This window comes from Eurosta solidaginis, chromosome 1 (assembly GCF_040869045.1).
Source record: "Eurosta solidaginis isolate ZX-2024a chromosome 1, ASM4086904v1, whole genome shotgun sequence".
In the NCBI taxonomy this organism is placed as follows: Eukaryota; Metazoa; Arthropoda; class Insecta; order Diptera; family Tephritidae; genus Eurosta; species Eurosta solidaginis.
The window spans coordinates 71,291,114-71,305,879 of NC_090319.1; the positions used below are offsets into that span (position 1 = coordinate 71,291,114).

The window sequence follows — 14,766 nt, forward strand, 5'->3', positions numbered from 1 at the left end:
TAAATTGTCACAAGGGAGAGCAATAATTTGTGCACGTAGTTGTGGCTGGCGATTTTGTAGCCGAAACAACTAGTAAGTTCTGGAAATCGAAGAGCCTAGAAGTATGCAGCGTAAACTATAAAAGCGGGGCAAGCGAGTAAGAAGTAATTCAGTTTGATTTGAGTTGTCAAGCAGTTTGATTAAGACGATATCTAGCGAGCAATAGCAGTGTTATTTTGAATAGTAGAGTTTCATTGAGCTATCAATCAGTGTGGTTATTAAGCAAGCTATTCGTTGGACAGTTTGTTATTGTGAAGTACTTTAATAAAGGCCATTTTGCATTATTACAAATTGGAGTTATTTATTCAACAGTTTAGTGATTCGAACTTAGCAGAGGATTGCAAATAAGAGGATTTGCAAGCAAATTCGTTACAATATAATGTTCGGTTACGTCCGAACTTAGACACCTTTACTTGTTTAATCTAATCATTGCTGTTCTGACTTCGTCATAATAGGGTAAGGCGACATTTATTACAGCATCATCGATCGGGTTCATCAGCCCTGGACGGTACATCTATGATTTCATTTAGAAGGCCAGAGTTGTGTTCATGCATTTTGATTACCTTCTTGTTAATTACAACAAATTAATCGTTCACCCATGTTATCGAAAATGATAAAACTGATGTAATATTTGATTTCCGGAAATCACGTACCGAACAGTTTTTAATTAAACTTCTTCGGATTCTCAGCATAGTACAAATGATTGCGATTCGCAAGGCAGCCAGCATATGAAAGTGTGTCCAACGTTCCAAATGTGCATCCCTCTTAAGCAAAAGTCAATGTTAATTTTCATTTTTAATCTGACTGCTGGCAATATTTGCTCTAATCCTTAGCCTGTGAAGGCAACGTGCAGAAGAATCAATTTGATTTGTGTGTAAGTGGCTGCCACGTCACTCAGTTGCATTGAATTCCTTTGCTTTCTAACTGCACAGCCAACCTCGTTTTCATGTTCTCTGCGTTCACACAAATACATATGTATGTACTCAGAAGTATTTAAGTATGTAACCGATTCTGCTTGTTAGGCATCGTAATGGCTACCATTCACATTGATAATTGCAATAAACCATAAAGCAATCAGTTTTAAAATTCTTCAATGTCAAACACCCATTCCTTGCACTAATCTGAGCCAATGAGTACAGCGAGTTCATAGCAAAATTGTAAATCTTTGTTTTGTACCACATTTTACTTTACCACTTGTTCTCTTGCCTGTGCTCTCGTTCTTCTTAAGGTTTGCTTGCTATTCTTCTAGCCGATAACGAAAGTGCTTTGAGCGGACTCCCAAAGGATTAAGTACTCCTTTACCTGTGAGTTAAGGTTCCACCTCCTTCCGTTGGTGATTATTCGTCCATTTGCATAACGTTACCCATCCAGCAAAGACTTACCGCTTTTAAGTGGTAGACGCTGTGAGCATCAACCAAAAATAATCAAACCGCCATCAGATCTTCTTCCGATTCCGTCTTTGGTTCTGAGTCATACATTAGGCGGGTATGAAGAGAGTCTTTAGGAGTGTTGTTTATGAGTCTAAAACAGCAGGATAGTAAACCCATATCGTGTATTTAAAATATTTCATAAACTGACTGCGAATTAAACGACCATGCGAAGGATAATGAAAGAAACGCTAGACAACAAATGGTGGGAGGATATCATAAGTAGCTTAAACGGACAAAACAAAAAATCGCTTCTTAAGCTTACCGAGGCTAAACAGCACAACAATAAATCTATCTTCTGAACCCAAATATCTTGGCACGATTCTCGACACCAAATTAAGGTGAGATCAAAGAAAGCTCTGGCATCAAACTGCGCTCGAACAAATACTTTCGAAAGGAAGTGCGAACTGTTACCACTTATCGTGCAAAGCGTGAACAAGACAGTCATTCGACCGATATTAACGTCTGGAGCTGTTGTCTGGTGGGAAGGTGAAAATGCTAGCATGCCCAGGAATGTAGTGCGCAGTGAACAGCATAATTCAGAAAGGCTTGAATGTTGTTGCTGTTGTATTAACGATAAAGACACTCCCCGAAGGTCTTGGGGTCCTTTGGCTGATATATATCCGGTATGTTCCGGTAACAAAGCACCATTAAAGTACTATTCCGATCCGCTCGGAAACGATTATTATGACCTAGTTGAACCGTACAGCTTCGTACGACCAACGCCAGATAATTCTCTGAGGACAGTTAAGGAAAATGAGACTAGGGTAGCCAACAATGCTGTGCCGAGATGATTGCGAAAGAAACTATCTTCGTACCCACCACTCAGCACTCAAAAGAGACAAAACTGTCTCCGAGTGGAAGTATGAGGAAGTCATATGTAACCTTACGTAACCCAAACTAAGTCGTTAAATCGATCGACTGATCCTCTTACAGGAATACGCCGCCAGTTTGAAACCTTCCGTATTGTGATCAGCGCTTCCTTATGTGAGTAATTAAGATTGATTTGGCTTTCCTATGATAAAACACGCATTAACACTCTTTTGGTCCTGAATGGGTCGGTGCTATCAACCCTGGAGAGGGCTCCCACTGAACACTGTTTGATAAGTACTCACGACGCTAAGATGAACATTGAATGCTACGATTACTACCGCAGTTGTAGATGTATTGAGATAAAGCTGAAGGAAACATACAGAATTTTGTTGTAGGTTTTGGGGAGTGTTATCGAAGTTGACGGTCCTTTGGCGGATAAAAATCCAGTGCGCTTCGGTGACAATACCTTGCGAACGATTTTATATGTCCACACTGAACCTTCTAGGCCACAACCCACTCAGTTGCCGTCGGTTGGCAGCATTCGCAGACTCATCGTTGCCCTGAAAGCAGCGACCTTTGTACACCATTCTTAATCGTGATCTGTTGTGGAAACCAATTTTCGATTTGAAAAAGTTTTCAATTGGTTTAAGAAAAGTTTCATATTTTTGAAAAACGTTTTATTTGATTTGCAAAAAATTTTATTTTATTTAAAAAAATTTTTGTTTTATTCGAAATAAAGTTTAATTTTATTTGAAAAAAGTTTCAGTTGATTTGAAAAAAATTTCATTTCATTTAAAAAAAATTTCATTTTGCTTGAAAAAAGTTTCATTATATTTGAAACAAAGTTTAACCCGATTTGAAAAGGTTTAATTTGATTTGAAAAAAGTTTCATTTGGCTTGAAAAAAATTAATTTTATTTAATTAAAAACATGTTTCATTTTATTTGAAAAAACCTTATTTTCATTCAAAAAAAGTTTAATTTTGCTTGAAAAAAGTTTAATTATATTTGAAACAAAGTTTAACTCTGCCACCGTGGTGTGATGGTAGCGTGCTCCGCCTATCACACCGTATGCCCTGGGTTCAACTCCCGGGCAAAGCAACATCAAAATTTTAGAAATAAGATTTTTCAATTAGAAGAAAATTTTTCTAAGCGGGGTCGCCCCTCGGCAGTGTCTGGCAAGCGCTCCGATTGTATTTCTGCCATGAAAAGCTCTCAGTGAAAACTCATCTGCCTTGCAGATGCCGTTCGGAGTCGGCATAAAACATGTAGGTCCCGTCCGGCCAATTTGTAGGGAAAAATCAAGAGGAGCACGACGCAAATTGGAAGAGAAGCTCGGCCTTAGATCTCTTCGGAGGTTATCGCGCCTTACATTTATTTTTTTTAAAGTTTAACACGATTTGAAAAAGTTTCATTTGATTTAAAAAGTTTCGCTTGCCCTTCTTTTCGCACTATGCATAAATGATGGACCCATGGATGAGACTTTAAAAAATGGCGACGTTATGTGGACAGTGGAGAGACGTTCGTCGACATTTGTGAACGATAGAACTTGACAACGAAGTCACTCTCCCTCAATGAATCTAAAACCGAAACTGCGCTTTCATCCGTCGTATCTTTATTCCTTAAGCAACGCCTTAATCGATGATCTGGTCATTCTTGCTGGGTTGTCGCGCCTTCTGGGTCTGTAAGCAGTGTCCTTCTTACAGCAGTTCTAAAACATTAGGGTGGCATGTTTTTTTTTTCATGTGACGTAGTACACATTTAAGCTGCCTGCTATTTGTTTGCACATAAAATGCCTCAGATGACAGGCTATGGGAACAATTAATGCAACCACACAAATTCATTTGCCCCAGTACTTGTTAAGCCTCCACAATCCTCTTAGCTATCGTACAAAGTTGACATACATACAAAGAAGTTGTTTTTGTTGTATTCTACTAACTATTCATTTTCTCTTTCTTACTTGCAGTTATAAATTAACCAATAACAACAAAACCTGCGTCGACATTAATGAATGTGAAAATCCGGCTGCATGCTCGCAAATCTGTATCAACGAAGTTGGCGGCTATAAATGTGAATGTGAAGCGGGGTATATGCGTGATCCACGCAATCACACACGCTGCAAGGCCACTGAAGGACATGCATCTTTATTGTTAGCGCGCCGTCATGATATAAGGAAAATAGCTTTAGACCACATGGAAATGACATCGATTGTGAATAACACAAAATCTGCAACGGCATTAGATTTTGTATTTCGTACTGGAATGATATTTTGGAGTGATGTGTCCACAATGAGCATTTACAAGTGAGTATTAAATGGTTGTTAAGGAAAGGAAATGAAAGAAAATTGTGGTGGATTACTAAGATCGAATGAGTAATGGAAAGTCATTTCACTTGAAATAAGTGATTCATTACGTTTTGTGGACTGACACGCTATAAATACTTAAAAACATATGTAGCACAGCTATAATTGGCAACGTGTTCAGAGTGGCTTAATAGGTAAAGAGATGAGTGTACTGCGCCCATAGGCCTATTACGCTCGTATCTTATTAACAATGTCTCATGCAATTCGACTTCTCTCACGAAGTTCATTATTTATCACCAAAATTGAAACTGTAGCTATGTTGGTAAGAGTAAAATCATCGTAGTCGCTTATTAACGAGCAACGTGGCAAGACGTGTGCACGCATGCTCGTTAGCACTCGAAAATAGTTCAAAAATATAATATAATTATAAAAAATGTTTTAAGTCAAACGGTTTTATTGAAAACAATACTTACATTAAGTAATACTAATAGTCATCACACTCCTCATCAATCTAGGGTGTTGATCAGACAATTAAGTAAAAGCGTTGGACACGTTAAATTTCTATTGATAGTCATAAGTAAGACCAACTGCAACTTAATCAGGTTATACTACGCCTCACAATTTTCGAAATTCCACGAGCCCAACGCTTTATTTAGTTGTATGATTTTGAAATCTCGATCCTTGCGCCACCTAGCGGCGATTTTCTAGGTCGCTTTCTATTCATGTATGTATTATGTGTTCCAAATATGAAACAAATCGGACCGCAAGTACGATTTCTTTGAAATATTCCCATCCATGCGCCACTTATCCGAGTTTTTTATACTCAGCTGAGCAGAGATGACAGAGTATATTAATTTTGTTCGGATAACGGTAATCCGTAACGGTATAAGCCAATCGAGATAGATATAGACTTCTATATATCAAAATAATCTGGGCGAAAAAAGAAATTCAGCCATGTCCGTCCGTCCGTAAACACGATAACTTGAGTAAATTGTGAGGTATCTTAATGAAATTTGGTACGTAAGTTCCTGGAAACTTATCTCAGATCTTTATTTAAAATGAAAGAAATCGGACCATAACCACGCCCACTTTTTCGATATCGAAAATTTCGAAAAACCGAAAAGGTGCGATAATTCATTACCCAAGACGGATAAAGCGATGAAACTCCGTAGATAGAAAATTAGTAAAATTTTGGACAATTGGCGTGGCACCGCCCAATTTTAAAAGCAGGTAATTTAAAAGTTCAAGCTGTATTTTGGCAGTCGTTGGACATCCACATCGATAGGACAACCTTGTCGACTGTCTGACACCCAAAAATATAAAAAAAGAAGCTAGAGGCTTGTCAAAACACCGCACTCGGAACTGGTACGGGATGTCTTTTTATATCACAAAAACATCATTTATACAGTGAGGCGGCAATACTCCCCACAAGGGAGAAAAAAGGAATGCTTAACAAATAGGCTCTGTTAAGTACTCACAAACCTAGGTCTCCCAAAGGACAACAGATTAATGAAGCACCGCCTAAACACGACGCCATTTCCCCAAGGACTATGAAAAATACGGCATACAAGCATTGAGGCATTTGAACTAGATGAGACATGCGCTCAGCCTCAGCCACAATAAATCCCCAAAGTCGTATGCCAATAAATGCGCGACGAACGCCGTTCCCAGCGTCCAATACCCAAACCTCACAGTAAAGGAAATCAGGCTTCCTAGTAAGACGACAAAGCCTATACTCAAGCATGTCCGAGGTCTTAAGCCTTGTTGTAGTAGCTAACTCGATGTTTTTGGCCATTAGGTCTGCATGCAACGCTACAAACGAGGTAGTTTTTGGGCCTCCCGTTATGCTTATATTGGAAATCTGCATACCCCCTTCTAGATATCTGGTATACGTACTTTTTTATGTGGCTGCCCACCAAACAAGTACCCCATAGTAAAGTATGGGCTTGACACTTGCCACAAATACTAAACTAGAGAGTTTGGGTAACAGGTTCCACGTGCATTCTAGCATACTCTTGCATACATACAGTGCGCGGAAATTTTCTTCGCTCTCTCTTTCACAACTTACTATCTAATATAACTCCTAGCACTTTGCGCTAATATTTTCTTGTAGGGTTGCCCCTCCAAGCTTAGGCTTAGTACAATTATGGTCCTTATATTTCCTAGTACATAATACTAGATCTGTTTTTCCGCGTTTGCGCTTTACCCGACTCCAGAGGCATGTACGTTCCGAAGTGCTTGATCCATTAGAGAGCTGATTGTTGTTAGGCATCTGCCGCTTATTATGACTGAAACGTCATGCATATGCCGTAAGTTTGACTGGTTCTCAGTCGAAAGGCCTAAGCAATTGGTTGGTAACCAGCGTCCACAGCATTGGTGATAAAACCTTACCCTGTGACGTTCCTTTGTTAACGAATTTTGCACCTTGTTGAAAGCTACGGCAATGGCCAGGTATTTCATGACCACCTTATGCAATGCAGTATCACTTGACTTGCCTTTGGTGTAAGCATGTTGCGCTGAAGAGAATGATTCTTCGTTTATATTTGATTTTGTATACTGTGACGAATATTAGTGACACTAAGTGATTCTCACATCACTAATCTGATACTAAGTAACGAAAGCCACAACAACAATAAAGCAAGCAGTCACTTGTATATACACAAAGGAATCAATCATTATGTCTACACATATGTACATACACGCAGCGGAGAGAAAACGCACAAACACATGCATATATCTTATCTGAGATGCTCACAAAAGTTGGCAATAATTTGTGCAAGTATCACTGAAATATACACGCGCATATGAGAAGCTATAAACGCAGTTTATAGCTGGTAATTTTATAGCTGGTAACTAACTAGTAAATTCTAGAAATAGAAACGCTCATAAATATGCCAACGAGGAAATCAAACAGTATAAAAGCAGCACCAGCTGAGGCACGACCAATCAGTTTGATTTAAGGACGCTATCTGTCGAGTAGTAAAAGTGTTATTGTGAGGTACTTTAATAAAGACTATTTTGCATTATTGAATATTGGAGTTATTTATTCAACAGTTAAGTGAATCAAACATTAGCAGAAAGTTGCAAATAAGCGGAGTTACCTTAAATTCGTTACAATACACATCTATTGATCTCACTGGGGTTTTTAACAGACAGATGTCAAACTAATAGGCCTGTGGCCTTTCGGGTGCAGATGACTGGCTTTTCCCGCTTTCGGTATGAAGACTAACGTCCGTTCTTAGAGATTGCGGCACGTAGTTGAGTTTTGTGCAACCTTCAAAAATTATTCTGTGCTATTCTATAATCGCTCAACCGGCCATCTCCAGCATAGCAGGGACTATCCCATCTGGACGATTTGAGCCTGACAAAAGTTTTTGTTGCCCATTCTGTTTTGATATTTGTCACCAATATTGGTACCTCTTGTTCTGTATTAGGGTCAACTCCTGATGAGAAGTGTGTGTTAAATAGTGCCCCCAGGGACTCTTCAATACTGTGTGACCATTCCCCGTCTTCCCCTTTTAACAGTCCCTGGAGTACATCTCCCTAAGGAAGCTCGTATACCGAGCTAGTTTCCTTAAGCACCCGCAAGTTCATTTCTATCAGGTTTTTTTACCTAAAAGTTGGATGGTAAATAAGAAATATTCTAAGCACGCTGTGTGTCTAACGGTATCCTTTCAAATTTGTTATTGTGAAAAATCTAACAACGACCGTATTGTAAAATAGCAAATAACACAAGCGAATACTCCTTTTTGCGGCATGTCGTAGGTAAACCTTGTCTACACTCATTTTCCTACGTGATTGTGCAAAACACGTATAGTAATTGAATGGGCTTGAGTGAAATTCAATTCACACGATTTGAAATTTAGTGTTGAGCTTGACTTTGAAGCATCGCTCATCACTTTCTGCAAAGTCTCTTTGTAAAGCAGAGTCAGCCACACAAACACTAAAACAATTGCACAAGTGTGTGTAAAAATTGAGTGACAACTCCAAACAGTGTGCTAAAAGAAAAATGTGGACTGTGAAGTTTGAAATTAAAAAGGACTTTGGTTATTTGATTTCAAGCTAATCCTTTTTACTTATATTCGTATAACTAAGAACGCGGAGGTCGAGCTAGTCAGATAAAACTTTTTTATAAAAGAAGGTATGGTGTTTCTTCAATGCAAAATTTACTTTAAAAATTTCACTTTTTCATTGAGAAAGAACTATAAAACAAAGTAAATGCGAAGATATAAATATATATTTTCAAAACATAAAGTTATTCAATAAAAACAAAATTATGAAAATTAATAAAACTAAGTAGAACATATAAAAAGATGCTTATATTAAATTGTCAATACTTATTAATAATTAATTAATTATTATTAATTATTAATAATTAATATTTAAATTGTCAATATTAATATGTATATTCAAAGGAACTTAATAATACTAACTAAAACGTATTAAAAGTCACTTTAACCTTGCAGCATATTGTTTTTACTATATGCCCAAAAAGTAGCACGGACTTTTCCTTTTGCATTCACTGTTGATTTTAGTGAGTGGCAAGCGAAAACAAACGATTGTGATCACACATCGTTAGTGTCGGTGTGAAAATACGAATTCAAATTGCACAATGTGTAACTTTTGCCCGGCTTTGTTGTAAAGTATGTAAGTAAATATGTAATTCCGCCACTGTGATCGCTGCAAGAAAATTTCACTGAAATTATTGATTTTCCTTTGGTCACTTCATAGGCACAAACCACCTTTGGCTTCGAATGGCTTCTAGTAACGCAACCGCAATTTAATAACACCTTAATGACAACCGTAAATGCTAAATTGAAATTCAAATGTGGGTTGTACTAAGTGAAATTCTTTAATGACCTAAACACTACTCTTGGTTTTCTTTACAAAGAGGTACAACGTCCCAAATTGGATCAATCCTAAGTTAGGAGGGGTGACCCTACAGGAGAAACCTTGCACAAAGTATCTAGGAATCATCCTAGACAGTAAACTGCCATGGAAGCTCAACGTGGAGGAGAGGGTGAAGAAGGCTTCAACGGCATTTTATGCATGTAAAAGAATGCTGGGGTGTACATGGGGCTTATCTCCCTCTCTTTCTCATTGGGTTTTCACAGTGATTGTAAGCCCTATCCTATACTATGTAGTTCTTGTTTGGTGGAAAGCCACACAAAAAGCAACCTACCTCAAAAAGTTAGAGGGGTATGCAGACTATCAATGCTTAGCATTACCGGAGCCCTGAAAACAACCTCGACGGCTGCACTGAATGCCATTCTGCACCTTCCACCTGTAGACCGTAGCGAAGAACATAGAGTTAACAACTGCAACCAGGCTCGGTGACTGGGGCAGCTTGAGCGCCGACCATACGGCCACAGTAGTAAAGCGTCATCAATCACAAGACGAACAGACTACATGATTCCCTATCTGCGCTTCGAGGGAGATCTTAAGGCCACAATAGAGGTGGACGGTTGGCGCAAAGATGCTCAAATGGCGGACGAGGCGATACGAGCGAACACAGAAAGTAGTAGAAGGAGTAGGGTCTGCGGTATACTATGCTGATCCGGAAATAAACAGATCCTACAGGCTGCCGGATTACTGTAGCGTTTTCCAAGCGGAAATAGTAGCCGTAACCAAAGCAGTAGAAACCCTGAAGGAAAATAGCACAAGATGCAATCGTGTTAACTTTTATATCGACAGTCAAGCAGCAATTAAGGCAATAATCTCTCATAGCACAGCATCTAAATGCGTGTTAGAGTGTAAGCAGTCCCTGGAGAGAATCGAGACAGGGAGGAGCATACATCTATATTGGGTCCGAGGGCATATGTGAATAGATGGGAATGAAAAGGTGGATGAACTAGCTAAAAAGGGCGCATCCCTTGAAGCTTGCTCCGTAGATGTCCCAATTGGACTGGGCGAAATTAAGCGAAGGCGAGAGGTGCACACGATCGAAGCAGGAAAGGCGTGGGTTTAAGCGCGGGGCTGTAAAGTGTCGAAGATTATGTGCAGGTCTTACAACCTTAGACTAACAAAGTTGCTTCTATCAATAAACAGAGAGGACTGTAGACTTATGACGGGTATTCTGACTGGACACTGCCTTCTGGCGTCACATGCCTTTATATTAGGCTTGGTCAGTGATAGCAGATATAGGAAGTGCGGTCTGGAGGAGGAAACGATCGAGCACGTTCTGTGCTATTGCCCTGCACTTGCCAGGCTAAGACTCCAACCATTAGGAGTGATACAGCTGTTAGATCTAGAAGCAGCAAGTGGCTTAAGTCCTAGGAAGCTTCTAGTATTTTCCAAGAGGACGGAGTTATTTTATAACATAGGTCCTGGTTTTTGATAGGGGTTTTCAGTTTGGTCGTTAAAACAAACTTCTAGTAACACTACGGACTTATTCAGTCTATGTGAGGTCCTCATGGACCGGCCAGTTCAACCTAACCTAAACACTACTCTCCGGTATTTTGTTATTTTTATAGTTGCAAAAATTCGCTAATTTATTCTTAAAAGTTAAGACTATTTTAGTCAACCTTTATTTATATTTCCAAAATTGTAGGGCCTCTCTTTGATAAACTGCAATGATGTGCAACTTGATAAGAAATCCTTCTGATTCCGTAGCTTCTTTATCCGTTATGGCATGACATGATTTAGGTAGCGCAATTCCATATAAGCTACAAAGCGGCAAGAAAATCCTTAAATCGCTCGCTGGCAGGTGTGCTGATTGGTTAGTTGCTGTGTCGCGCGAATATCAAAGATCCGAGCCCAAGCAGCGCACGGTGCGCCATTTTGAAGTATATTTCTCTTATAATCAATTTCTTTGATATCGAATGGCTAGTCGGTATTCCGTTCGAACGACTTGCAGCATACAGTGAACCTGCTGATATCTTTTACAGAGCAATTAGCTTCATCATTAAGTTCCGGCAGTATATAACTGTCCATAGTTAGAAACCTAATGTATGCTAGAGCTGGGCATTCACACAGGTAGTTCTGCAAATGCTGTTAAAAGGACTCCCGCTCTCGTCATGCAGGCCAAACGGCCAATGGCCTATGATTGTGGCAGTGATCATAAAGATTTCTTCTCTTGACCTATTTAGTAGGACCTTGTTGTTGTTGCATTAACGATAAAGATTCTCCCCGAAGGCTTTGGGGAGTTTTGTCGATGTAGATGGTCCTTTGCCAGATATATGTTCGTTACGTTCCGGTAACAAAGCAGCATTAAGGTTCTAGCCCGACCATCTCGGGATTTAGTTAGTCCTCTGTTTTCTTACTGTCGTATTTCGGCAATGTTTGCTTGGTTATGTTGCAGGTGTCCGAGGGGTACCAGTTATAGACTTTTCACTCTTTGAATCTGCTATTTATGTTTTTTTGTTTTATTGATGTCAGTGAACGATGCATCTCGATAGCCTCCACAGCCTCCAGCAGTGCCCTTGCAAGTTTTTCTGTGTTTTCGTTGCTCTCGATATTCCTGTGTTTCCTCAGTATACTACTGTGGCCATACTGCCTCGAGTTCCAGCAGTTATGTGAATATCCAGAGGTAGCTGGTTTAGGACACATTTAGTGCGTCAGTAGAACACGACCTTTGCGTTTTGGTCTCTTTGTGGTGTAGAGATCTTTCTATGGTACCTATGAGCTCTTGAAGGGCGGTTTCTGTAGACCTCCCTCATCATAAACGCATAGTGTGCCGTAAAAAGTTTGGGTCTAGCTAGGGCCGACATAATGTGGATATCTCAGGGGCTTTCTAGAACCTTCAGCATGAAGGAGATAAGGCTAATTGGTATGTATTCTTTGGCGTATTCACGCAATCTTCTGCCTGGTTTGGGTGAGCAAATGACTTGAACACTTCGCTGGCAGGACTTGAGGCAAAAGCAAATAATCACTTGTAACTCATTTAAGGAAATTGAGCAGACAGTCTTGTTCTATGAGTCTGCAGTATGGTCATCTAGCTTAAATGGAACAAATTGGAAAAAACTGCATGCCTGTAAAAAATCCTTGCTCAGCACTGCCAGAGGACTCTCCCTTATTACACCTAAATACCATCTACATCTGGAGACCAACATATCTTCTGTAAAAGGAAAGAGATGAAACGCAGAACAGCGCTTGCATTCTTACGGCGCTACGGAGGTTTTCTTCGCCGTCTTTTCCACATGGAGTTTCCCCAACACCTTGCTATCTAGTGTGATTCCTAGATATTTGGTGGTAAATTTTGTTTGTAGACTTACCGCTCCAAGCTTAGGCTTTGTGCGAATAGGGACTTTATATTTTCTTATAAGTAATACTAGACCGGGTTTTTCCGCGTTAGCGGTACAACTCCAGATGTCCAGGCATGTACATCCCAAAGTGTCTGATCCATCAGAAAGCTGCTTGTTGTTAAGCATCTGCCGCTAACTGACACGTCATCTGCATATGCCTTAAGTTTCACTGCCTCCTGCCGAACGGGATAGCCAGCGTCCACAGCATTCATGATAAAACCCCACCTTGCGGCGTTCCTCTATTTGCAGATTTTGTTACCATGCATTGACCGTATTGCGAAATGATCATTCCGCAGCTTAACATTGAGACGAGCCAATTTTTTAGGCGGAATTTACTTTAATCGAGTTGAGATTGTTCACGAATACAAGATTTTATGAATCGCCCATATGTCTTTATATGACAAAATCCTTACAAACAGACAATCATTGAACTTTTCAATAAATAGAAATTTATATCTTAAGTTATATATCAAACAGGAGCCTTTGTACTACCACATCTATATTTATAAAAAAAATTTAAATGTGTTTGTTAATCCATAGAGCACCCATCGATGAAGGCAACGACAAGACCATCGTACTCAAGGAACACACAGTAACCTCGGATGGTTTGGCTGTCGATTGGATTTACAATCATATCTACTTTACAGACACACACAAATGTACCATTGAGTTGACCAACTTTGATGGTAATATGGGTAAAGTACTCATTGAAGATGGACTTGATATACCGAGGTCGATAGCACTAGATCCAATTGAAGGGTGAGTACTTACAAATGTATATGTGTATGTATTTATTAAGTGTTTATGTGTACTTAGAATAGAAAATTTTAAAAAATTCAAAGTAGCTAAGCTAAATGCAAAAACAAATAAATTCTCTTGAAACATTTTGCTCAAACAAAATTTTACACAAGTGGCTTTACTAACATTGCCAAGTACTTACTGCTTGTAAATTTAAAGATGATCATAGTTGGGCACAGTGCACTTAAACAAACTCTCTCTGATGATCATTCGCTGGATGCTTTCCATTCTAATGAGCAGAAAAATTAAACTTGAACTGGGAGGGATGACCGAGGCAATTGTGACTACTAGAAGACTCCCTCAAGAAGGTGTACTTTCTCCGCTCTTGTGTACTCTAGTCATAGATAACTTCCTTCCGTTACAGAAATCCAACGAGTTTGAGACACGCAAGGATATTCAGATGACTGAGTAATCTGCATCACAGGACTGCAGGAAGAAACAATATCCAATCTCATGCAATAAGTCCAACGCATCATAGAAAGATGGTGCGTGGTTGTCAGTTAAACTACGCTTAAACTTATTCTGCAGTTTTTCAGTCTATTTTAACTGAAGTTTAAGCGGAGCTTAAGCGGGGAATCTGGCAGGGCTAAACTCTAGTTAACTTATCGGTGGTTTGCGTTCGTTCGAAATGGTGTCGAATATACCCAACAAGCATTTGGGCTTGAGTAACATTAGAGCTCATGTTGATAACTGGCATACCTCTAAAATCTCAAGAGTTGTTACGAAACAGTGGCTAAACTTGAGAATCGTAGTGTACTGAGCAAAAGAGGGAATAAAACCAAAAATTCAATTGCTTAAGTTGAAAAAATGATCGTTCCCAACTTTTGGTTCTTTTACTGGACTCAAATATAAGATTCCAATACTACAGTATTTTCACGAAAATAAAATATTTTTACGAAAATAAAATATTTTTACGAATATTAGCAACACTAAAGGGTACTGCCATCTCTAAGTCGATGCTAAGCAGTGATTGTATGCACATCAATAATTCAATCATTATGTCTACACATATGTACGTACACGCAGCAGAGAGGCAACGCACAAACACATGCATATATCATATCTGAGGTGCTCACAAGAGAGGGCAATATTTTGTGCAAGTATTACTCACGAGCGGCCACCGTGGTGTGATGGTAGCGTGCTCCG

General features: G+C 39.3%; 1 protein-coding gene across 13 annotated transcripts in view; it reads left to right on the plus strand.

Moving 5' to 3' along the window:
* LpR1 (Lipophorin receptor 1) overlaps positions 1–14,766 on the plus strand; it is a 1,438,611-nt gene that overhangs the window by 1,211,183 nt on the left and 212,662 nt on the right. For all 13 annotated transcript variants that reach the window (XM_067758124.1, XM_067758130.1, XM_067758126.1 and 10 more), the window contains 2 exons: positions 4,244–4,579; positions 13,363–13,581. In XM_067758124.1, the coding sequence (XP_067614225.1) occupies positions 4,244–4,579; positions 13,363–13,581 (555 nt within the window). The remainder of the gene's footprint in view (positions 1–4,243; positions 4,580–13,362; positions 13,582–14,766) is intronic.